The following is a 25525-nucleotide window of genomic DNA, read 5'->3' as shown; positions in this document are numbered from 1 at the left end:
TTCTTTCAATAAAGAGGATAGAGGCATAACCTCCATGGAGCAAGTAGTTTTAGATGAAGAGAAATAATGGGAGAGACTTTAGACGAGTGTTGGCTGGAAGGGTCGGATGAGTGGTCTGATACTTCATACTGATGGTAGATGATAGGCTACGTCTTTTCCCCTTCGAGAAGGAACCGGCAGCTCAAGACGAGTGATCTCAATTGGGAGAGAACTGGAGACCACTTCAATGAAATTGGCTCATTTGTCTAGTGGAGTAAGTCTGCCCTCGTAATCTTGGTGAACTCCAACTAACTAATTTTTTTAATATAAATAAATAAAACTCAATTTAACCAAGAAAACAGGGTTGAACACAGCTGGCCCACCGAAAAGGATAGAACTAGACGAATCACCATCGACTAAACAAGCTGCAAGCACAAGTAACCATTCAGACCAATCCATAGACATCTGTGAGCATGCCAGTCGGCATGGATTAACAGTCAGCACATAGGAGTTTATTAATAAAAGCATATGGACAATTTTTTTGGCATAAATAAAACACGTCGTTGAATGTCATAATTTATTTGTGAAACCGTTCTTCGGAGATCTACGATTTTAAAGTGGCAGCTCGCCACTGTCTGCAATGATAACTTTGCTCTTCGGCTTGCCGCTTTGCCTCCCTTCTGCTTCAATCTTATAAACTACGTCCATTCCAGACAAAATCTTGCCAAAAACAACATGCCTGCCATCCAACCTGACAACAGGAACATACATAAAAAGCATTTGAACACATCAAAGTATGTGTTAGCGTAAATACAGTTTAATATGTATGCTGATATTTGACAATCCAATGCAGAAAATGCAGCTAGCTTACCAACTAGTCGTGACAGTAGTGATGAAAAACTGGGACCCATTGGTATCTGGACCAGCATTCGCCATTGACAAAAAGCCTGCACCCAAGATACTCAAAAATTCTATTAATTATTGCTAAACGATAGCAGCAACAGATGGAGTTCTAGGGAGAGCTGCAGCAGACCTCGCGAAACAAAAACCAGTTAATACCTTACCTGAAGACTTTTTTATTCTTTAACATTAAAGATTTTGCTATTAACGTTCCTAATACATCAAACAATTGTTACAGGTAGTTTTCCTCGGTCGCTACGTGCTCCGAGTTTCATGCTTCTGTTGACACTGTTGACCGAGGAGACCTATATATAGCCATAGTGGCTGCATGATTTCAGATTCACGGTTCTTTTATACAACGTTCAGAAGGACAACTGAAAGGGATAGCAGCCTTCAACACATTTTTCTGCTATCGTAATTTAATCTCCAGAACTGACACCCAATCGCTTGCTTTCTGAATAGAAAACTGAAAATCAACAAGTACATAAGATTCTATTAAGTTGCAGATTTTTTTTTAATTTGTAAAAAGGAAATTGTAGAAAACCCACTTACAAAATTTGGTGACAACAAAAATGAAAAAAACATTTACTTTTCTGATATTGCTAAAAACCCGCAGAAAAAAGCCAAAGGTTTACTTTCATATGCTGAAGTGTTAAGCTAGTGAAAATTGCCATTTTGCCCTCTGCAAATGCAATAAGACTAAAGTTTTATCTTGCGCAACCCATTGGTCTAATAATTTAAATATTAAAAAAAAAGTTGGATATAGTAAAACTCCCATTGATATTATTCTGTGCATGAAAATTGTTTATATTCAGGATTTACTCGTCTTATAATGGTTAGTCCCCAATTAAGTTAATGATATTTTGGATTTAGTTGATGAAAGGTCTACTTCTATTAATGGTCCAAACTTAGGTGCTTCTTAGCAATATCACAACATGAGCTTTCTCGTAATTATTGCCAAATCTTTAGGTGTCTGAAAAAAGGTTCCTGAAAACAAAAATTGATAAGGCAACAACTTCATAGGGAAATCCAAGACTCAGCTCACAGACTTACCTGGTCCTGTATGTTTTAGTTTGAAATTCTCATCAGGGAAAGAGCTTCCATATATTGATTCTCCTCCCCTTCCATCCCCATGTGTAAAATCACCGCCTTGAATCATAAAACTGGGAATGATCCTGTGGAATGAACTCCCTTTATAATGAAGGGGTTTGCCACTTTTCCCCATACCTTTTTCACCTGCAGTAATTAAAACAGAAGTTGAATTCTCAAGGTTGAAGCAATCAAGATGATATTCTAAATAAGTCTTTACAGCAGCCAAACAGAGCCTCTTAGCCCTGATTTGACAGCATTAACCCAACAAAAAAAAAAGAGGCCAAAAATATATAGAAAATAAATCATGCGTGACAAAGATTAATATGAAGCAGGTATATATAATTTGTAAATAACAAGGATAGAGCCAGGGGTGCCGGCAGGGGGCCATGGGCCAGTCTGACTTTTTGAAGAATCAACTTTTACTAAAAGTTATCAAAAATTTTAATTTGATCCCTTGTTAAAATTTTGAAAAATTTAGTGGACTCCCCCAAGAAAAAAAAAAAGCAAATAATCTTCACAAGGGAAAAACCATTCACAACCACTGCGATATTTTCAGAAATATTGTGATATCAACGTTGTGGGAATCAAGAAAAGGGAAATTTTTTCGTCCATGTCTTTTGTTTTTTACTTTTTAACACTAATAGAAATTATATAAAAACTTAATATTAATGGAAGCAGGCCAAAACAACTTCCCACTTACTTTTACCCCTAGATGACCGAGGTCAAACAACAGTTAGAAAGAGGGGGACATGGCGGTGTATTACCCTTTCCTCAAATCACAACAGTGCGTGTAAGGTTGCAGATACTGGTACAAATCATTTCGAAAAACTTAGGTGAGAGACACAGGTGCACACCCACACACACACACACACACAAATAGCAACAATAACATTTTCAGCAAAAACACAACATATTCATTGTTTATATTTATAAAATATATATTACCAAACAAAAATAAAAAAATACAAAAAAGTAGAAAAAAATGTCTACCATGTCCTAGCCATATCCAGTACCTGCAAAGGGCCAACTACAATTATTTCAGAAATAATCATTAAGAGGTTCAAAAACAGATTTTCCATGAGGGGCCGTTTGATGGCTGGAAACCATGGAAACGGAAAAAAATTTCCAGAAATATATTTCTGGAATTGAGAAATAGGAAAAAAATTTCCATATTTCCAATACAAGCTTGTGTTTGTTAAGTAAGAAATATTTTTCCGGAAACAAATTTCGTCGTTTGGTAGAAATGGAAGAAGGGAAGGAAAGGGAAGGGAAGGGAAGGAGGAGGAGGAGGAAGAAGAAGGGAAGGGAAGGGAAGGAGGGAGGAGGAAGAAGGAGGAAGAAGGGAAGAGAAGGGAGGAGGAGGAAGAAGGGAAGGGAAGGGAAGGAGGAGGAAGAAAGGAAGGAGGAGGAAGAAGGGAAGGGAAAGGAAGGAGGGAGGATTTTGGGGAAGAGGCGTCAGGCGGTGGAGGACGTGGGGAGGTGCCCTCGCGTGCCCTCCTCCCCTTCTTCCCCTCTTCAAAAATAAAAAAAATACAAAAAAGTAGAAAAAAATGTCTACCATGTCCTAGCCATATCCAGTACCTGCAAAGGGCCAACTACAATTATTTCAGAAATAATCATTAAGAGGTTCAAAAACAGATTTTCCATGAGGGGCCGTTTGATGGCTGGAAACCATGGAAACGGAAAAAAAATTCCAGAAATATATTTCTGGAATTGAGAAATAGGAAAAAAATTTCCATATTTCCAATACAAGCTTGTGTTTGTTAAGTAAGAAATATTTTTCCGGAAACAAATTTCGTCGTTTGGTAGAAATGGAAGAAGGGAAGGAAAGGGAAGGGAAGGGAAGGAGGAGGAGGAGGAAGAAGAAGGGAAGGGAAGGGAAGGAGGGAGGAGGAAGAAGGAGGAAGAAGGGAAGAGAAGGGAGGAGGAGGAAGAAGGGAAGGGAAGGGAAGGAGGAGGAAGAAAGGAAGGAGGAGGAAGAAGGGAAGGGAAAGGAAGGAGGGAGGATTTTGGGGAAGAGGCGTCAGGCGGTGGAGGACGTGGGGAGGTGCCCTCGCGTGCCCTCCTCCCCTTCTTCCCCTCTTCTCCCTCTTCCCCTCTTCTCCTTCCCCTCGCGTGCCCCCTTCCCCTCTTCTCCCTCTTCCCCCTTCTTCCCCTCTTCCCCTCTTCTCCTTCCCCTTGCGTGCCCTCTTCCCCTCTTCTCCCTCTTCCCCTTCTTCCCCTCTTTTCCTTCCCTCCTCGTGCCCTCCTCCCCTTCTTCCCCTCTTCTCCTTCCCTCCTCACCGTGGCCTCCTCCCCTTCTTTCTCCTCCATCCTTCCCTTACTCCTCCTCCTCCCTCTTTCCCTTCTTCCTCCTTCTTCCTCCTCCCTCCTTCCCTTCCTCCTCCCTCCTTCCTCCTTCCTTCCCTTCCTCCTCTTCCTTCCTCCTCCCTCCTTCCTTCCCTTCCTCCTCCTCCTTCCTCCTCCCTCCCTCCTTCCCTTCCTCCTCCAACGGTCAAAAAAATATTTTTTGAAAAATTTTTCCACTTTTTCCAAAAATATTTTGCAGTTTCCACTTTTAACGGTAAAAAAAAATTCCAAGTTTGATGAGAAGGAAAAATTTTAAAATTTTGAAATTTTTTTCCACTGCTACAGTAAATTTCCAGGGCATCAAACGCCCCAGAAGGAATTTCTTTTCCCATTGTAACAGAAAACACGTTTTATTCTAAAAAAATGCCAAAAAAAAGTTAAAATCAAGTCAGCAAAAAAAAAGGAAAAGAAACACGTTTTGAAAAAAAAATCTAAAATAAAAAAAATGTGAAAAATGTGTTTTATTCCCATCGTTTTTTGTATTCTTTTCACGTTTTTTACATTTTTTACTTACCATATTTTTATTTTAACATTTTACTTTTATGTTTTTAACTTTTTTAAAATTCTCTGAAAACAGCAAGTTTGCCGTATTATACCCAAGAAAAACATCGCCGCTTTATACCCAAAAACGATATTTGTGACAATGGCTTTTTCCAATTTGTTATCTTGATACTAAAAAAATGTGCACCAATGAACCGGGCCGGGCCGGGCTGGCCCGACGGGCCGGATCGGGCCCGGAATTTGACCCGGGCCGGGCTGGCCCGACGGGCCGGACCGGGCCCGGAATTTGACCCAGGCCGGGCCGGATCGGGCCGGCCCGGCCCGATACCCACCCTTAACCTCACTGTGGCAGGAAAAGGAAAAACAAGGGAGGGTGGCGAACACCAACATACCTGTGCAAAGAGCTCGAAAGTTTTCTGTGCAGTTAAGAGTTCAAAAAACAACTGTTAGACATTCTTTTGAGAACGAAAAGATGACCACCAGATGCAACCTAACAGGGGTTTTTAGATTAGGCTTACCTGCAGTTTTGGGCACAGTTTTACCAAAAAGACCCATAACAACACGACCTAAAAATCACAAGATATGTCATACATAAGAAGATTGTAAAATCAAGGTATGAGTCATGTTTCTCACACAACTTCAAAACACTGTCTCAAGATATGAATGACATACACAATATAAGTCATAAAAAAGAGCTAACAGAATGTGAAATAAAAAAGTGACATAGTTACAAATTAAACTGCCCATGAAATGAAATATAGGGACACAGCTACACAGTAAACTGCCAGAACATGAATCGCATACAGAACATAATAGATAGGCAGTCAGTAACAGCAAACAGGACATTCATGGGGAAAAGGAAGTCTAAAATAATTTGTAAACTTTAAATGTCTACAGTCACTCTACACTATGAAGGGATGTCCTTGGCAAAGTTGAGCTTGAGCACTTGTGTGCTTCTTTTCCTTTTGAAAATGTAGGGAAGCAAAAGGGCATACACAAGATACGCATAAATAATAGCTAATAGAATGTGAAAAAAAATAAAGTAACATATGCAACATAGACTGCCTTAAACATGAAGCACATGCAGAGCATTGAAAAGATTAATAAGTCAATGAAAAAATACGAATAAGTAGGTATTCATTCGACAAGAAATAAGGCATTCAGGGGGAGAAGGAAATCTAAATAATAACTTCTAGATCTTTTAATGTCTATAATATTGGGAACGTTGCTGGCAAAATAGAACTTGCAATAACTCTCTGCTTCTTTCCTTTTTAACAATTTAGGGACAAAGAAGACATTCTTAGAGACCATATTCCAATTTCCAACCATGGTGAAGGTACTTTGACCTTACCAGTTAAGGTATCACGAGTCCTTTTCTATTTTCCTGTCTTCCTTTCAATGTTTATCATGGTATAATTTCCTTCACTGGAAAATCTTTTCCTAGAAATTCCGTCAGGCCTGTATATAGAATCCCGCTAAAGGTGAGCCAAAGCAACTTCTTCAAGATTACAACCTCTCCACCAATGCTGCAAGTTTTCAGTGTATTTCTCAAGTCAGCTGTTCGTGTTTCCCCCATCTCCAAAGAGCAAATACTCTTAATCCTCCATTCATCACAGTGAATGCATTAGAGAAGCTCTTCAACCAAGAAAGTATTTCCTTACCATCCCTATGGGCATATTGGTACTCCCTGCAATTTCTCCATGATCAATCTCCTAAGGACACCAATAACTATGGTCACATGATGTATACTAAAAGGAAGCTATTACAAATTTCTCTGCATTTCCGGAGTAGACACAAGCAGCATGTACTATACATTAAGCAGTCTTTTAAATGATAGTATGATTGTCCAACACAAGTCAATATAGAAGATATTATCAAGTTATTTTCCATCGGTATGCTTGTAAAAGATGACACCTAAAAGGCTAAAACAAGTTTTAAAAATTAAATGCCAAAGGAATTAGCAAGCACAACTCAGATATGGAAGGACAGGCTTGTGCAGTTAAGGTACTGAATGATGTTGAACTTTACTATAATTTCCCCTCGATCAAGACCATGTTTTAGCATGAGCTTAAGATGATCAACAATGTCATCAAAAAATGTACCTGCAGGCTTGCCATCAATCTCCACGTCGAAGTAAACTTTGTGAGTTACTTCTTTCAAGTCCTCTTTCCCCTGAAATTTTCACAATTCTACTTACTAAACAAATATGATAGCCAATAAATAGATATTGAAAGTAAACCTTTGAACCAAGATTCAAAATGCTTACAGGAGGTGGGTGCATCATGAAGGGGAAAAAAACAGCAACCATCACAGCAAAAACATTTTTAATCCACATAGAAAAAAGGCAAGCACATAAAGCATAGTTGATGATAAGTTCAAATAATTACTAAAAAGGATTTGAAAATCTCGATAAGGATACAACCCCAGTATGAGCCGTTTAATTTTGTATTGAAGATTGTTTGAAAATTAAAATAATGTTGTCACTGGCGTACTATGTATAAGTCGGGCTGACCTATTCACCGTATCGTAACGTATCACGAATGTAACGCAGCATATCGTAAAATTAAATTTTTAATTGATAAAAATATTAAAAATCTAGAAAATAAAAAAATCAAGAAAACTGTATTCCATATTAAGAAACTCATCATACATAAAGAACATTCATGATCCACCACTCATAAGCCATAATATATCAATATATTAAAAAATAAGAAATCAGATATCAAGAATAACATAATAGGTGTGCATCTTAAGTTTAAACTTGCAAATGTTGTAGAATCTTAGTCTCAGAGTACATCAAATTCACAAATTCATAACATATAATTATCATCATTCAACGATAATCATCGTCGTCGTCGTCATCATCATCTTCATTTTCATCTTCATTATCATTTTCTTCATTAATTGTTTTGATCCCTTCTAATGGAATGCCATCATCAACATTCCATCACTCTAATTCTTCAAAAAGCAATGTTACACCTTCAATGTTTAGAAAATCAAGATCATCCTCATCAAGTATCACAGAGAATCTAATACATTAAACTTGTCTGGGCTGATGGAATCAAACTGAGTGTGATGCTTCCTCGCAGATGTTGCTTCTAATTACCTAAGGACTAAAGTGCAACAAGATAAAAAATTAATAAATTGTTAAAATATATATCATAATTTGCAATTTTGCATAACAAATGTATTAATTTACCTTCGTCTCAACTTCATATTATATCGAACAAAGACAATGTCATTCAAACTTTTATGTTCTAGCCTATGTCTCTTCTAACTGTGGATGTGCTGAAATGCACTCCAATTTCTTTGACATCCAATGGCACTACATGTCTTTCACAATCAGCAGCACATGGGCTCCAATAGAATGTCCTATATCGTGCTGCTAACATTTCACTTGCAGTTTTATAATTTGCTGCATTATACGACATTCTCTCGCCCAACTTCTTCTATAACTTTATCAAAAGTATAACACAAAACATCAGCAGTCTTAGACTTAAGAGTATGAGACAAATCAGTAGATTTTAAGAACGTTGTACCTAAGGGGCAATACACGAGGAAATATTTAACAATGTTTTGTACTTTATGTCTGCCAACCTGTCTGCCACACTACATCCTGTATTTTTCCAACTCATTTTTAGTTCATCACAATACGTCTTAACATCTCTAATTGCATTATAAAAAAATTTACCACACAACTTATGATAAGAGGACACCGTCGGCCTATAGAAGCGATCACATAAGCTATAGGCTGAAAATGAAAAAAGTTGGCTGCATTAAGAAGAATGCATGCATCATAGGACCATCTCCCTATGGTACGGGCCAAATATCGTGTTTTATTCGAAAAAATGCAATAAATACGTTAAATACAACTCAGCCATATAAAACGTCAATAAAGCACGTCTTTTTTAAAAAGACCCAAAAAAGAAAAAACGTGAAAAAGAGGTTTTTTTCACATCTTTTTTGCGTTTTTTTTGTTGGATGTTGGATTTTTTATTTGTACGCGTTCATTCAGCCAAACCGTGAGTTTCTATGTTTTAAATGTATCAAATAAGAGAAAGAGGTGATTAACCAGAAAATTAAACATAATAAAGAAGAGAGAGTGGTGAAAGGTGCGCAATAAAGAGGAGAGAGAGATGGTTTCCAGAAAATTAGATGCAATAAAGAAGAGAAGGAGAGAGAGCCCAGCTGCTCTTACGAAACCCTAACCCATAGCATTAACTCCTTCATTAACTCAGCCTTCGTATCATGCGGCTGAATAAATTGGGTCTAGCATGGGGACCAACCAAATTTATTATTTCGTCAATCCTATATATGGATATTATTTGCTTTTAATGTACTATTTTTCACCCACATAAGGGGTGGGTAGCCCGGCCCGAAAATATTGCTGGGCCGGGTACTGGGCCGGGCCTGGCCACCAAAAGTTAGGCCCGGACCGGCCCGCTGACGCTCGGCCTGCAGCCCACCAGTCCCTGGCTCATCGTTCTCTCTCTGCACCGTGCGGCATTTCCCCCTCCCAAAGCCCTAAACAGTAAATCCTCTTCCTTCTGCATCATGCTCTTGGAATGATGTCGATGTCGTCGATGAAGATGAAGGTGATGGTCGCCGATCTCGGTTCTCCTCCTGCTACAGTTCTCCCTCCTCTTCTCTCCCTTCCTCTTCTTCTTCCTCTTCTTCAATGCCCTTCTTTTCCTGTATATACCAACGATACGATGACTGGTCGCCCGTCCTCTCTCCATCCACAGAAGCCCTCTTCAAACCCATGATCCGCTTCCATCTTCTGCTTCCCTTTGGTGGTCTGGGGAAGAAGAAGGGAGACGGGAAACGGGAATGGGGAAGGGAGACGGGAATGGGGAGGGAGACGGGAATGGGGAAGGGAAGGGGGAGGGAAACGGGAAAGGGGAGGGAGACAGGAATGGGGGAAGGGGAAGGGGAAGGGGGAGGGAGACGGGAATGGGGAAGGGGAGGGAAACGGGAATGGGGGAAGGGGAAGGGGGAGGGGAGGCCGTCGGGCCGGCTTATCCGGCCCGGGCCCGGCCCAGCTTATCCGGCCCGGGCCCGCTGCCGGGCCGGCCTGTCGGGCCCGGCCCGGTCCCGCTACCGGGCCGGGATTTTCCCGGCCCGAACCCGTCCCAGGCTTGACACACATCCTATCATGTTTATGATTTTATCTAATCATTTTTAATGTCTTATTATTAATTTTTTATTTATTTTACTTTTACTTTATTTTTAGGAGTTTTTAATTTATTAAAAAATTTCCAGAGATTTTCCTGAAATATATAATTGTACCATATTATACCTGAGAAATAACTTGTCGTATAATACCCGTACACAAGATATGTGACAATGATGGTATCATATGCAGCATCGACAATGTCTTTTGAACACATGGTTACAAATCTCACGTTGCGTACCTGCAATAATATAAGTGGAAAAAAAAATTGATTGAGCTGGATCCAATACTTAACCACCAAGTAGGTATTTTACCACCAGTTCCACCAATATGGCCATGGACATTGCCATGTATCATAAATTTGTACTTGTACCTTCATTTGCGTTGCGCCTCTTCTATTTCTACCTGAAGTTGAAGAACTGTCTTTATGCATGACGCCTCTCCCTTTATATGTTCTCAAACTAACACAAACATCCTCTTCTTTGACCTCAACATCTTCACCAAGGCTTCCTTCCTTTTCATAGGGCTCTCCATATATTGCCTCAGCTTCATTCATTTCTTTCTCAATTCTATTTGTCTTCACGGCATTATGAGCCACATTATGGTGTGTCCCAACTATATGGAGATTAAAGCAAAAGATCCTTCCTAATATCATTTGCTTACAAAAATTACACTTAACTTTTAACCGATCTATGGATCCACCTTTGGACACCATTCCGATGCAAGATTCCTCATACTTCACAAAACAAGATAAATCAACGATTCAATGGTGAAAATGAGAAATGTTTACCTCTTTTGTGTTAGAAACCTAAAATCCCTCTTTTTCCAAGCCCTCCCACCAAGAAAAACCTTCTCCACCGGCAAGTTATTCTCCCAATCAATGATTTCTAGCTGATTTTTGTGAAAACTAGCAAAAACCTCACCCTCCCACAGCTTTTAGAAAGTTCAGAAAAAGGAACGGAGGGGGGATGTCGTTTAAAAATATACACACAAAACGGAGCCTCAGGTCCCTTTTTGCTTTTTTACACATATTGTATGATATGGGGCAGTATTCTCCTCTATCGGACAATCATACGCTTAGAATACAAGAGTGTATAGTGCATCGTAAGTGTATTGCATAGTTACAATATGCATCGTATGATTGAAATACAGATAACATTGGTTCGAAAAATTCAAGGGCACATAAGCGGGTTAGTAAAGTGATTAAGTTGTCCTAGTTATTGTTGTAGAGTGTGTATTGTAACCCGCATTAGTTCGGGCTAATAATACGCCACATCATAATGTAGCTCAACACATTGTAAATTTATTTTTTAATTCAAACTAAAAAAATAATAAAAAGATCAGGAAAAATCAAGAAAATAATTTCTCTATAAAAACATGTCATACATAAATATAAGCTTATATAGTTATGAGCATTCATCAATTTAAGTATTTAACATAACATAATCTAATGCCATAAGCTATAAGACAACAAGAAATAAGGTTAACATCATATGATGAAATTGTTCATTGCAAATAAGAAATGCAAATATAATCATGATCATGCACCATGTTCATTTTCATTTCTCATTGTCATTTGCATCATCTTCTTCAAATTAAGTATCTTATTAGACATATCCAGGCTCTCTTTCAAATGGACAATTTCTCCCTCAATTCTATGACTTCTCCTTGAAACAAAAGAACCTACTTTTGCAACTCCTAAAAATGCTTACAAATGAAGGAAGGAAAGGGTTTTAAATCCCACTCTAGAAAAAGGATGCTCATATCTTTGCATCGCCCTTTACATACACATGCCATACACTGCCCTTTTAAGATACAGGTGGCATATCATATCGTATTTCTTAATAATATGATATGAATCATACAATACGACACTAGTCCTGGTTCAAAGCTTTTTTAGATTACAACCAAAGTTGCTAGAAGGCGGGTAGGGTCCACCAATCTCGTTACAGTTGGTATTAGAACATAGTTTAACACTCGGACCTTGGTCCCATAACATAAGTGCGAACATGTGTGCCTTAAGGGGCTGGAATCTTTGTCACATGGGTACTGCTGTAAAGGCAGCATACCTATACCGGTCAAGTACGACACTGGTACTGGTCTTGTCCTGGGTACTTCTTGTCTTGGGCACTGGTAAAACAATATCGGATACAATCAACATAGGACTGTATCCGTCTGATCTGGGACTTGGTCAAAGTTGACCGAGTCATTTCCTATCCAAAATTTAGGATTTAAGTTTTGTTATTTACACCATTTACACTCAAGAAACACATACAGAGCTGCGTTTTCATATTTTGTTCAATAGTTTCTTCTTTAGAATCTATAAAATTTGAATTATGAATGTGTTGTTTTGTTTGAATATTATTTTATGTTATATATATATATATATATATATATATATATATATATATATATATATATATATATATAGTATCATAATCACAAATAATGTCTTGCAGTTTTAAACGGCGAAGTTTTTCTCATGTATAATACTATAACGTGGCAAGCTTGAAAAAAGAGAAAAATGGAAAAAATAGGGTAAAATTTAAAAAATTTTAAAAAACTAAAAATGGGGGAAAATAAAAGAAACTAATAACACAAACATCAAAAGATAAGTAGATTTGCAACAAATAAAAAATAGAAAATGAAAAAAAACTGTTTGACATTAAAAAAGCTGAAAAAATGGAAAATTTGAAAAAAAAAACACTTTTTTTTGTTTTTTCAAAAAAATGTGTTTTTTGTGACTATGATATATATATATATATATAAATATATATATATATATATATATATATATATATATAGTCATACCCCCGTATCAAAGTTTTTTAAAATAGTCCGAACCTGTACCCATACCAGCACCTATACCCGCGCCCGTACCCATGCCTATGTGACATAGACTGGAATAGACATCTATCTTAAGGGTCTAGAATATAACACCCCCATTAAGAGAACTTTAACCCATATTGAATATTGCTAAAAATCTTTAAGGTAGTGTTTAATGGGCAGGTATTTTACTGTAGCAGTGGAAACATATTTCAAATTTTCAAAACATTTCTTGTTTATCAAACATAGAATATTTTTTTTTACCGTTAACATGAAAACCGGAAACATATTTCCGGAAATATGGTTCCACCCGGAGGGGTGGAAACATATTTCCGGAAATATGGTTCCACCCGGAGGGGTGGAAACATATTTCCGGAATTTTTTTTGGAGCCGTTGGGCTCGATCGTGGAAGGAGGGGGGGAGGGAAGGAGGCGGACGTGAGGAGAGGGGAAGGAGGCGGAGGTGAAGCCAGGAAGGAGGGAGAGGAGAGGGGAAGGAGGGAGGAGGAAAGGGAAAGGAGGGAGAGGAAAGGGGAAGGAGGGATCGTGGAAGGAGGGAAGAGGAAAGGGGAAGGAGGGAGGAGGAAAGGGGAAGAACGGAAGGAGGAAGGAGGAGGGAGGAGAAAGTGGGAAGGAAAGGGGAAGAACGGAAGGAGGAGAGGGGAAGGAGGGAGGAGGAAGAACGGAAGGAGGAGAGGGGAAGGAGGGAGGAGGAAGAGGGGAAGGAGGGAGGAGGAAAGGGGAAGGAGGGAGGCGAAAGAGGGGAGGAGGAAAGGGGAAGAACGGAGGGAGGAGGAAAGGGGAAGAACGGAGGGAGGAGGAAGAGGGGAAGGAGGGAGGAGGAAAGGGGAAAGGAGGGAGGAGGAAGAGGGGAGGAGGAAGAAAGGGAAGGAGGCGGAGGCCGAAGGAGGAGGAGGAGGAGGAGGGGAGGAGGAAAGGGGAAGGAGGGAGGAGGAAAGGAGGCGGAGGCGGAAGAAGGGAAGGAGGGAGGAGGAAGAAAGGGGCGGAGGCGGAAGAAGGGAAGGAGGGAGGAGGAAGAAAGGGGCGGAGGCGGAAGAAGGGAAGGAGGCCGCTTCTTTCCCATTTCCATCGATTCTTCCTTTCTTGCAATCAAACGCAGAAATTTAATTCCAGAAAAATAATTCTAAGTTATCAAACACAATTCTAAGTTTCCAGAAATATGTTTCTAGCCATCAAACACTACTTAAGGGCTTATAACACCTGACCCCATTAAGGGTTCATATATTTCTTCTTCATTTAGCTATTTTTCATATCAATAGCCAGGTTCCCATAACGATATCTTTTCATCTTCCGTTTCACTATGTTATGCATTTATCACTCCAACATTTTAATGATTCTATCAACAAACGGTTCATTTTTATTTCTGGAGTGAAAACTTCAGGCCATCAAACATATGAAATTGGAACCTTGAATTTTTCTTCCATTCAAATTTTGATTCTATAGGTGTTGCTATTTTCTAGATTTGATGTAGGATGAATGCCAAACTAGCCAGCCTGGTATATATAGTATTTTTATTTACTCGAAAAATGACATTTACTGAAGAAAAAAAAACTTACTGATGATAATGTAAATGACAGACTAAGAAATCTACCATATTTTCATGATTTCTCTTTGTGCATTTGAACGAAAGAAAATTTGAGCACCACCAAAACAGATGTTAGCATGATCATTTGGCAAGGGTATTAAGCCAAGTCATGGATACAAAGAAACAACTTATAGATATTTTTCTAACACCTTTAAAACATGAAAAAAAGAGACTACAACATTGAACATGAACTGTAAGCAACCAATGAATTTATACAGATTCCAAATCAAATAAAGAAAAGAAAATCATGACAAATATATATTTCTTTCTTGATCAATACTGTATAGTGGGTTAAGACTCACTAGTTTAGTCACAATAGCTCTATTATGCAATGATGCTACTTCCAGAATGTTTGTGCATTCTGGTTCCCAGCCATGGCAAGTCTGTCTGGTGGATCCGCACATTCTTTCCAGAAAACCTACCTCTTCAGTTAGGTGTTGGAAACATTAGTTGAGAATCTACAAATCATTCTTAGCAACTCTCTTTTTTGCTGCAGAATAGGCTTAACATCCCACTATTTTTCTGCACAAACATTTTTCAAGATCCAGATACCAAAGAGACAAAAAACTACTTGATTTCCCAATCTCAAAATTGCCACATCTGATGGCCCTGTATTTGTGGGAAAATCCACAGGAAGATGGCTTTTCTCAGAGAAAATCGACAGGCTAACAGCTCCTTGAGTGTTATGCACTACATGGAAGAAGGGGAAATCCACAGGAAGATGGGAAAATCCACAGGCAGATGGCTTTTCTCAGAAAAAATTTTATGCACTACAGAAATGTTGTATGCTATTCTTAGACATATGAGCAAGGTGTTGAAGAGTTTAAGCTCCACAAAATACACCCCTCGATCATTGATGGCAAAGAATCTTAATGACAATAGAAAACCAATGAAAGGCGTGCACTACATGGAAGAAGGGGAAATCAAAACCGTGTATCATGGATGCTGAAAAATGTTGAGAAGCACTGGTAATATACAGTAGCATTAAAAAAATAACAGCAAGAACCAGGTAAAGTTTCTAAATTAAACCGTCTTCGCAGCTGCTAGAGAAACTGCAAACAATAAAACAAGGATCTAAATTGTGAGGACATAAACGCAGCAGGCGCCTGCAGCATAAAGGACGACCGAATGTCCGAACCTGGAAAAGAATTGCATGGCCTCCAAGTTGCTCCAAAAACAAAAGAATAAGAAACTGCACGGGTAAATCTAGTAAGGAGACTCGTAAGGGGTTGATTATTGGGCAGTACGAAATATGAACTGCATAAACATAAGAATACAGGCTCGACAACAGATACCGTCCAGTCGAAGCGACCGATTAAAGGATGCGGAGAAAAGAGAGAGAGAGAGAGAGAGAGAGAGAGAGAGAGAGAGAGAGGGTAAGAAAAAAAGAGAGAGAGAGAGAAGGTAAGAGCAGAAAGAGAGATGACCAACACAACGGAAAGAAAAAACATGAGGTGAAAGGTGCCGAGATTGTCGAGCTCAAACTCAAAGAGAAAAGAAGTGGACGCATCGAAGGAGCCGAGAATGTTTGGCAACGATGAGAAGGAGGAAGGGAGGACAAGGACAGTGTACCTGAACCAGGAGTAGCGCCCCCAGCAACACAGCAAACCAGACAACCGAAAAGAGGAGCCTAGCTGCAGCGGCACCCATCTCGCTTGTTTCTCCTCTTTCTTTCCTACAGACGACAGTTACCACGATACCCTAATCTCTCCTATATGATACTCAAAACGCCCAAATGGATTTACCCTACTAAACAATAAGTTGCCGAATATTACAGCAAACCAGACAACCGAAAAGAGGAGCCTAGCTGCAGCGGCACCCATCTCGCTTGTATCTCCTCTTTCTTTCCTACAGACGACAGTTACCACGATACCCTAATCTGTCCTATATGATACTCAAAACGCCCAAATGGATTTACCCTACTAAATAATAAGTTGCCGAATATTATGTCGCGAGCACTAATAATGTCACATTCCTTCTCTGCTTGCTTTTTTGAGTTTATTTATCGCAGCTAATTAGATTGCATCCCTCCCTACTGCTTGTAAACTTGTAACTGAAAATTTCTGTCTTAAATTGTCATTACGGTTCAGAATGTTGAATTAATGGAATCTGAAATATAGTTATCGATTCTAAAAACCTCTAATGAATTCTTGTTTATGGGAGGATCATTCCTGAGTTTGTTGGAAGGGGAATGAAAAACATTATTAATAATTTTGTTTAAAGTAGTAGGTTTTTCTTGCAATATTTTATAGACTTAATATTGTTTTCAAGATTTTTGAAAGATATGCGGTATGTCAAGATAATTCCTGAAAATTCGGTTATGGTTTTGAAAATCAAGATGGACTCAAAAACCATACAACTTGCATTACCGCGGTTTTCAAACCCCACCTTCAGGCTTCAAGCGTCCCCTGCCACCCGGTGCGGTTTTTTTATTCATAAATATTTGGGACTCGTCGGATTTAAGAGGCAGCTCGTCGGGTCACTCATTTTCATTATAGTGTTTGATAGCTCAGGAAATAAAATTCAAGTTTCCTGTTTATCAAACACAGTTTTTTTTACCGTTAATTTGAAAATCAAAAACATATTTTCAGAATTTTTTTTGGAGCCGATGGGCACGATGTGGAAGGGAAGAAAGGAAAGGAGGAAGGAGGGAGGAAGAAGAAAGGAAAAGAGGAAGGAGGGAGGAGGAAGAAAGGAAATGAGGAAGGAGGGAGGAGGAAAGGGGAAGGAGGGAGAAGGAGGAAAGGGGAAGGAGGCAGAGGCGGAAGAAAGGGGAGGAGGAAGAAAGGGAAGGAGGGAGGAGGGAAGGACGCGGCGAAAGAAGGAAAGGAGGTTTTCCCATTTCTTCTGATTCTTCCTCTTTGGCCATCGAATGCAGAAATTTGTTTTCAGAAAAATAATTCCAAGTTAACAAACACAACAATGTTTTGGAAATGTAGAATTTTATTTCTCAAAAACCAATTTCAAAAATAAATTTCTGAAAACTTCTTTCTATAAACATATTTCTGGCATCAAACGCTACTTTCCGACCAGTCCGGGTGGGACGAGTATTCCATAAACTTCTTTTCCAAAAACATTCCCAACGGTTCCAAATTTCATCTTCAGTTTGATGGAATGGGGATTGAATTCAAAAATTTGTATAGTATTTCTTGTTCTATAGTGAAATCCATGAAGAGCAAACACGGCTATATGAATCAGGAATGAGAAATTTGCTGCCTATTCCAGTTTTCGATCGTGTGTGATGGAAGGAGATGTTAATTCCAGGAAATTTCATACCTCGTTTGAGGCATTGGAAGCAGCTAAAACAATAAAGTAACGAAGTAATGCAATAAAGTAACGGTCTTTCATCCTGGAAATTTCATCCCACTCTTTGTGATGGGATAAAAACTCCGGAAACACGTTTGTCGAAACAAGCTCAATGTTTAGTTTTTTTTTTTTTTTTTGTCTCCCTTTGGCAAAAAGGAATCAATTGTGGACATTTTAATGTTGTATCATCGTCTATTTCACCCGCCAGTACATCTTAAAGCAAACAAAGGTGAGATTGCACAAAAGATTTTATTGAGATTTTTTATAAAATAAAGGTGCCCATTCAGATAGGGCAGAAAGAAAATTAAGAAATCAAGTTCAACCGTTTTTCTTTTTTTTTTTCTCGTTTCTTGCTACGAAACGTGAAGGCAAGGCGTCGTCCAAAAGGCCAAGTGTCACCCATTCAATACAGCCTTGGCTTTTTTGAGCCAAGTTTCACCCATTCGATGCACCCTTGAAGTTTTAAGGCCTATCAAGCATACTCTAAATCTTTTGCGTTGCATACTTAAGAGAGAAGTGCTGTTGAATTTTTTGCCATAGTGGCTACGAAATTTGGTCACGATTGAATAAAGATGATCAAAATTATAAAATAGAGTAACTTATTTCTTTTATAACCCTGAAGTGGCTTCTAACACTTGAAGTGGTCTTGGTAGTTTGTGGATCATGAGCAATGCCATTATCTTTTAGGAGAAGGCCGCGGAAGACGGAAATAATTGCAGATCAATTGGTCAAACATAACAAAGATGCAACTCAACATTTTTTTCAAGAATAAAGGACATCCAATAGCAATCCATTGGATGGTGATCCAACAGAACGAAGATGCTTTTTCAAGAGTAAAGGTTAAAGGTCATTCTGTAGCAACCAGTTCGAGTGAAAGGTTAACAATCTTATAGCAGTCAATCGGGTAGTTCTTAGTGGCATGCAAAGAACAGAACGTCAGTGAAACGGTTAAAATGAAAACCACTACAGAACATAGTCACAAATATAATTGTTGCTTAACAGCGAGGATTTGTTTTGTATTTTTCGGATAAAATTAGTATTCACATAAAAATCTCACTGAACTTCTAAACAAAGGAAAAATTCTAAAAGTTATGTGAAAATAAAATAAATAAATACATAATAAGACATTAAAAAACTAAATAAAACTATAAGCGTAATGCTTCAACGATGATAAATGATTTAAGTTGATATTTGACTCAATGAAGATAATATGGTAAAAAAAGAGGCGATCGAGAAAGGGGGACATGCAATATATTTATCTTTCACATTTTTCCAGAAAACACAAAATTTTCACGTTTTTTTAATTTTCAATAGCATTGCAAAATCTTGGAAAAATATCTCAAAAATATGACCTGGAACACATTCATAGTGGGGTTTTATTGGAAGCTGGCTGGGTTAGCAGTCTCCAGTTGAGAAGGGACGTGAACAGGTGAGGTTGTGCTATCTCACAGATGAAGAGACAAACCCTAGTCAGTGTTCAAAAAGCACATGTTATGCGTCTCATTCTGTAAACATCAACTGGAAATGCCTCAGAAGCAATAAACAGGGAAAGGCGTAAAAGCCATCCCATATTTGCCATCCTAAAAATCTGAGTTCTCTTAACCTACGGATATGATAAGTCAACCTCGTTTTTGGTTGTGGGATCTGGAGAAATGATGGGAAAGACTTTCATTATTTTTCTGACCACTTCATTTCCCTTTGTCCAAGTCAGCTCCTTTAGACCAAGTCACTTAAACATGAGACAAGCATGTCAAAAGAATATAAATAACCAGTGAAAATAGATATCTCACCATTAAGATAAAACTCTCACATGGAAAAAAGTAAAGTCCAAGAGACTCTGGAAGTGGCTTTTGCTCACAATTTTACAGAAAGAACACAAAAATGATTTACACAAAGAGACAGGTTGTGTGCTTCAGATGATGCCCACAAAAAAGCAGAATATAGGCAGTGGAGTGTTGTATCACGAGTTAAAAAGGTCCAGACCCTTTTCTTCGTCCAGCTACCTCTGCTTTTCGACCTTGTCGACCAAATAGTAGAGCATAAATAAGCCTTCGGCGACCACAGTTCCACCAAAGAAGTCCAGGTGACTTCTTTTTAAGCATCCCTGAAATGGAGAAAAAACTTAAATAAACAAAAAACAGCCAAAGCGTTTTATGCCATATTATTTCCAATCAACAGGTCCCATGAAGTTTGTGCTGAGCCACAACAAAGAGAAACACTATAATTTGCAAATTTTGCCAACTTCTCCCGTGAAACTGTGACTAGAACAAAATGATCCTGTTGTCTAATTATAATCTAAATGGGAAAAAAGCATGAACTGGATAGAATGTTTTCTTGATAACAAAGACAACAACTCTTGAGGACCAAACGTAAATCACCACTTGGAAAAGCTGAAAAAAAAGACCCAATTTCTTGATTTTACAAGAACGAAAGTGCATCTCCTTGTGCTTTGGATCCTCATAACTACTCAAGAAATCTGAATGCCTCATTACCATCATTACATGCAGAGTATTAATAGCTTCATATCTCACAGTTAAATTGGCATCACAAGCGGGATCATTCACCCGCAACAGAAAAGAGGGAAGACCGTGGAAATGATGGGGACGAGGGCCAAGGTTAGGTGGGTTCGGAAGAGGAAGCAAACAAACATGTATCCACAATCTGAAATTTTATATGCATCTATCAACAGCAGCAACCACCAGCAAGAAGAGGAAGACAAGATAAAGGAGACAGACGGTCGGAACACAGACAGCTCCAGGTCAACAAGCCCCCCTCTTCTTCATCAAACGAGCATTAGCATCGACGAGAGAGAGAGAGAGAGAGAGAGAGAGAGAGAGAGAGTTTCCATCCTCATCATCATGGGGGACTAATCCTGGAATATGAAAGAGTCAGCGAGCTTGAGCAGCGGGTTGAGGCAATCTGGGGAAAATTTGCGGGCGAAGAAGTTGGAGAAGCCGGTGGCGTTGGAAGGGCGGAGACGGCGGATGAGGGAGGGCCTGACTTCATCGACACCATAGGTGTGGGGGTGGCCCCCGTTGCTGCCCGTCCAATTGACGTGGGTGAGGGTGAACGGATGGCACCCCGAGGGGTCCTCCATGTTGAGCAAGGTTGGGAAGTAGTGCTCCTCTGGGTAGCACGATTGCACCCTCAGGCAGGGTAGCCGAAACTTGCGCCAAAGCCGCCGATCCTTGATCACTAATAGTGCGTGTTCCCTCGTCAGGATGAAGAATTGCGAGCCCACCCTGAAGCTAGAAAAGGGCACCTCAGGCATCATCACGTCCCCTCCCCTTGCCGTATACCTCGCCCATAGCCCAGGCTCATCGTCCAGGATTTCAATGAAGCTCATAAACCGATTTGAAGGGGAACGGGAAGAAGGAGGAGAGAAGAGAGAGCTGTAGATGAAGCGGAAAGAATACAGGGGGATGCAGTGCTGGGAGACGAGGGCAAAGAAGGCGTTGGATTCATCATCTATGAGTGCAGCCGCGAGGAGCCGGCGAGCGGCGGAGATAAGTGTAGGAGAGGAACGCTCCGTTCGCTTCCCCGGAATGAATCGTCCCCGGAAGACACCGCCTGGCGGGAAGGGTCGGCGTGGACGTAAATGTTGTACAGCTGCTGGTTTCCCTGAAAGAAGCGCTCCCACAGTGGGGCGAAATACAGGTCGGAGTTGGTGAGGAAGAGGAAGGCGATCTTGGGCTTCGTCGGTGGAAGAAGGACCTGCTGCTGCTGTTGATGGTGGGTGGCCATCGTTGCAGACGCCGATGCAGCACGTTGGAAGAGGGCAAGGTCCTCCAGCTCGTCAGGCAATGTGATAAAAACGGGTGGCGGCTTGGTGGGAAGGACTCGGGGGGCAACCAACAGGAAGAAGACGGGCACCGACAGGAGAAGAGCAAAGGAAAGAACGAAAGGGTAAGGGAGCATGGTCATTTGTTGCCTCCCCTTAGACTGGTAGATTTGCAGATGGTGAGGCGGTCGGCGATCTTCCTTTACTTCTCCGGGTGGTGGCTGCTGATGGCCTCTCTTTCTCTCTCCCTCTGCTGACTACAAAGGGTAGGAGGGGGAGCGCGTTTGTTTGTCAAAGCAAATTTCCTTTGTTTTCCGTTTGCTTTTCTCTTCTTCTGCTTCTCGTGAATTTCTCCTCTCTAATTCCGCAGCCTGAATGATCAGGATTCAGAACATGTATGGATTGGATGCCGTAAATCTCAGTTATTGCGCTTCCGCCAATCCAGACGGCGTCCCCTGCACGCGTACATGAGGCAAGGCCCAAAAATAGTGAGCCGAAAAGGCTTCTTACTTGGTCCGATGGCAAAGCGCTTAGGCCTGCCGCTTTGCTTAAAAAATGATAGATACACCCACCACCACCTTGCTCTTTCTCGCAGATCCTCTTTCCTACGCAAGCATACAACATTGAACATGAACTGTAAGCAACCAATGAATTTGTACAGATTCCAAATCAAATAAAAAAAAGAAAATCATGACAAATATATATTTCTTTCTTGATCAATACTGTCTAGTGGGTTAAGACTCACTAGTTTAGTCACAATAGCTCTCTTAAGCGATGATGTTATTTCCAGAATGTTTGTGCATTCTGGTTCCCAGCCATGGCAAGCCTGTCTGGTGGATCCCCACATTCTTTCCAGAAAACCTACCTCTTCAGCTAGGTGTTGGAAACTTGGAAACATTAGTTGAGCATCTAAACACCCTTCTTAGCAACTCTCTTTTTTGCTGCAGAATAGGCTTAACATCCCACTATTTTTCTGCACAAACATTTTTTCAAGATCCAGATACCAAAGAGACAAAAAACTAAGTGCTTTCCCAATCTCAAAATTGCCACATCTAATGGCCCTGTATTTGTGGGAAAATCCACAGGAAGATGGCTTTTCTAAGAGAAAATTGACAGGCTAACAGCTCCTTGAGTTTTAAAATTGAACATAAAATTTTATGCACTACAGAAATGTTGTAAGCCATTCTTAGACATACGTGCAAGGTGTGGAAGAGTTTAAGATCCACAAATACACCCCTCGATCATTGATGGCAAAGAATCTTAATGACAATAGAAAACCAATGAAAGGCGTGCACTACATGGAAGAAGGGGAAATCAAAACCGTGTATGATGGACGCTGAAAAATGTTGAGAAACACTGGTAAAATACAGTAGCATTAGTAAAAGAACAGCAAGAACCACGTAAAGTTTCTTAATTAAACCACCTTTGCAGCTGCTACAGAAACTGCCAACAATAAAACAAGGATCTAAAATGTGAGGACATAAACGCAGCAGGCGCCTGCAGCATAAAGGACGACCGAATGTTCGAACCTGGAAAAGAATTGCATGGACTTCAAGTTGCTTCAAAAACAAAAGAATAAGAAACCGCACAGGTAAATCTAGTAAGGAGACTCGTAAGGGGATGATTATTCGCCAGTACGACGAGGTGAAATATGAGCTGCATAAACAAAAGAATACAGACTGAAATGGGATTTGCAGACTCGACAACAGATACCGTCCAGTCGATGCGACCGATTAAAGGATGCGGAGAAGGAAAAAAAAGAAAAAGAAAAAGAGGGTAAGTGCAGAAAGAGAGATGACCAACACAACGGAAAGAAAAAATATGAGGTAAATTGCCTACAATTGAAATCCGTTGTTTCCGTTTACATGTGGCTATAGCAAATCTCCATCACGAAAGCCCTGACCAAGCGTAGATCAAACTAAACGGAAAAGAGGGTACGGCACATGGATGCAGTATCGCTAGGCAAACGCGAGAAAGTAACCATGAAAGATGCCGAGATTGTCGAGATTGAACTCAAAGAGAAAAGAAATGGACGCATGGAAGGAGCCGAGAATGTTTAGCAACGATGAGAAGGAGGAAGGGGAAGACAACGAGAGTGTACCTGAACCAGGGGTAGCGTCCCCAGCAACACAGCAAACCAGACAACCGAAAAGAGGAGCCTAGCTGCAGCGGCACCCATCTCGCTCGCTTCTCCTCTTTCTTTCCGACAGACGACAGTTACCATGATACCCTCATCTCTCCGATATGACACTCAAAACGCCCAAATAGATTTACCCTACTTAATAATAAGTTGCCGAATATTATGTCGCGGGCACTAATAATGTCACGTTCCTTCCCCGCTTGCTTTTTTGAGTTTGTTTCTCGCAGCTAATTAGATTGCTTGCCTCCCTAGTGCCTGTAAACTTAAAAGTAAATTTCTTTTTTAAATTGTCATTACGGTTCAGAATGTTGAATTAATGGAATCTGAAATATAATTATCGATTCTAAAAACCTCTAATGAATTCTTGTTTATGGGAGGATCATTCCTGAGTTTGATGGAACTGGAATCAAAAACATTGTTTATAATTTTGTTTAAAGTAGTAGGTTATTCTTGCAATATTTTATAGACTTAGTATTGTTTTCAAGATTTTTGAAAGATATGCGGTATGTCAAGGAAATTCCTGAAGAGATGTCTTTTTGAAAATCGAGATGGACTCAAAAACTGATACGTGCCTACTTTTGGCACCATCGAGGACCGCCGAAGGCCTGGCCGAGAGCGCTAGAGCGGAGCCAACCAGCGGCGTGACTAGCAACTGGCCATGCCGATTACCACCCGATAGGCTTATGTCATTGTTGCCTTGTGAGGTTAGCCTCGACGGGGAGCGTAGAGAGAAGTAGGCTGCAACATTGCATGCGGACGATGATGGGCGCAAGCCCAAGGAGCGACCTGCAAGGTCTGACACTAGCACCTATGTGCATAGGGCCAAGTGCACGCGAGTGAGTTAAACCACACGACACATTGGCATGGTTCAGGGTTCGACACTTATAGAACCCTTGGGCATTTCTTATATGGCTGCAATGGGAGGAGCGGGCGGAGCTGCTGAGGTCGAAAAAGGTGAGACAGGGTCTGGATCCATAGAGAGAGCGGGCGCAACCAGATCCATTCCAGGCACCATTTTTGCTTATATTTATTTACTCTTTTGTACTGTCTCGATTTGAGACGTGTTAGAATCGTTTTACTTTAAGTTCTTTGTACCGTCTCGGGTTAGGAGCTAAGTGAACCGAGACACTTTTCACGTATATAACCTTGTAATTAGGTTTTTTTGGATTACGCTTGAATGAAATTTGATTCCATTTGGGCATCACTTTCCCTCTCCTCTTTTGCTCCCGAGCTTTGTCAATGGTGGTGGAATAATTCTAGTCCGACCTCAACCGGTGTGGCCGGAGTTTTACCTACAGCCAGCGACCTCCTTTATTTCTGATCTCTCTTTTTCTGTTAAAGTCACTCATTCCATGGTCGATTGGATGACGATTTGAAGATGACGGGCGTTGCTGCCCGGACCTCTCCATCTTCTCCAAGTCACGACGTTTCCCCGACCAGTAAGCTAGGTGTTCCACGGTGCAACTTTCCTTAACTACAAAGGGAGGTTAGAGGCCGGTTTCATCTCACGGGAAGGCTGAAGCGCAGGAGCACGCCAGTAGATCTGTTGTTATACTTTTAAAGTAGCAACACAACATCTACTGAGGTTCTATTTTTTCCTTTTCCCTTTCATTTTCACTTTGCTTGTTGATTACCGAGGTTTTCAAACACCACCTCCCAGCGCCCCCGCCACCCGGCGCGGTTTTTTAATTCTTAAATATTTGGGAATCGTCGGATTTCAAGGAGGCAGCTCGTCGGGTCACTCTCTATGGCCATTTTTTTCAATATTGGAATTGTCGTCCGACCCGTCCGGGTGGGACGAGTATTCCGTAAACTTCTTTTCCCAAAACATTCCCAACTCAGTTTGATGGAATGGGGATTGAATTCAAAAATT

General features: G+C 40.3%; 1 protein-coding gene and 1 pseudogene across 3 annotated transcripts; both read right to left on the bottom strand.

Annotated features, from left to right (window-relative positions):
* Positions 1–391: 391 nt before the first annotated feature.
* Positions 392–16254, bottom strand: LOC116255493 (peptidyl-prolyl cis-trans isomerase CYP19-4-like). Of its 3 annotated transcripts, XM_031631335.2 has the most exons (8): positions 15998–16241; positions 15564–15617; positions 6924–6993; positions 5340–5387; positions 5214–5237; positions 1933–2115; positions 851–926; positions 392–730 (listed from the first exon to the last, which is right to left on the bottom strand). In XM_031631335.2, the coding sequence occupies exons 1-8, from the start codon at positions 16073–16075 to the stop codon at positions 592–594; spliced, it is 672 nt and encodes a 223-aa protein (XP_031487195.1). In that variant the 5' UTR covers positions 16076–16241; the 3' UTR covers positions 392–591. The 3 variants fall into 3 exon arrangements, with proteins under 3 accessions (XP_031487195.1, XP_031487196.1, XP_031487197.1); XM_031631336.2 differs by lacking the exons at positions 5214–5237; positions 5340–5387 and having other exon boundaries at positions 15998–16254; XM_031631337.2 differs by lacking the exons at positions 5214–5237; positions 5340–5387; positions 15564–15617 and having other exon boundaries at positions 15998–16242.
* Positions 16255–19841: 3587 nt separating this feature from the next.
* LOC116256226 (glycosyltransferase BC10-like) lies at positions 19842–23753 on the bottom strand (annotated as a pseudogene).
* Between the last annotated feature and the right edge of the window lie 1772 nt (positions 23754–25525).

Source organism: Nymphaea colorata, chromosome 6, assembly GCF_008831285.2.
Source record: "Nymphaea colorata isolate Beijing-Zhang1983 chromosome 6, ASM883128v2, whole genome shotgun sequence".
NCBI lineage: Eukaryota > Viridiplantae > Streptophyta > Magnoliopsida > Nymphaeales > Nymphaeaceae > Nymphaea > Nymphaea colorata.
Note: the sequence above shows the minus strand (reverse complement) of the source record. Positions and strands in the feature narration are given on the sequence as shown.

Coding starts and splice junctions, on each gene's coding strand:
- LOC116255493 (XM_031631335.2), bottom strand. CDS start 16,075: ATGGGTGCCGCTGCAGCTAGGCTCCTCTTTTCGGTTGTCTGGTTTGCT. Junction 6,994..15,563: donor GCCATGCAATTCTTTTCCAG/GTTCGGACATTC, acceptor TGAAAATTTCAG/GGGAAAGAGGACTTGAAAGA. Junction 5,388..6,923: donor GATTGATGGCAAGCCTGCAG/GTACATTTTTTG, acceptor TGTGATTTTTAG/GTCGTGTTGTTATGGGTCTT.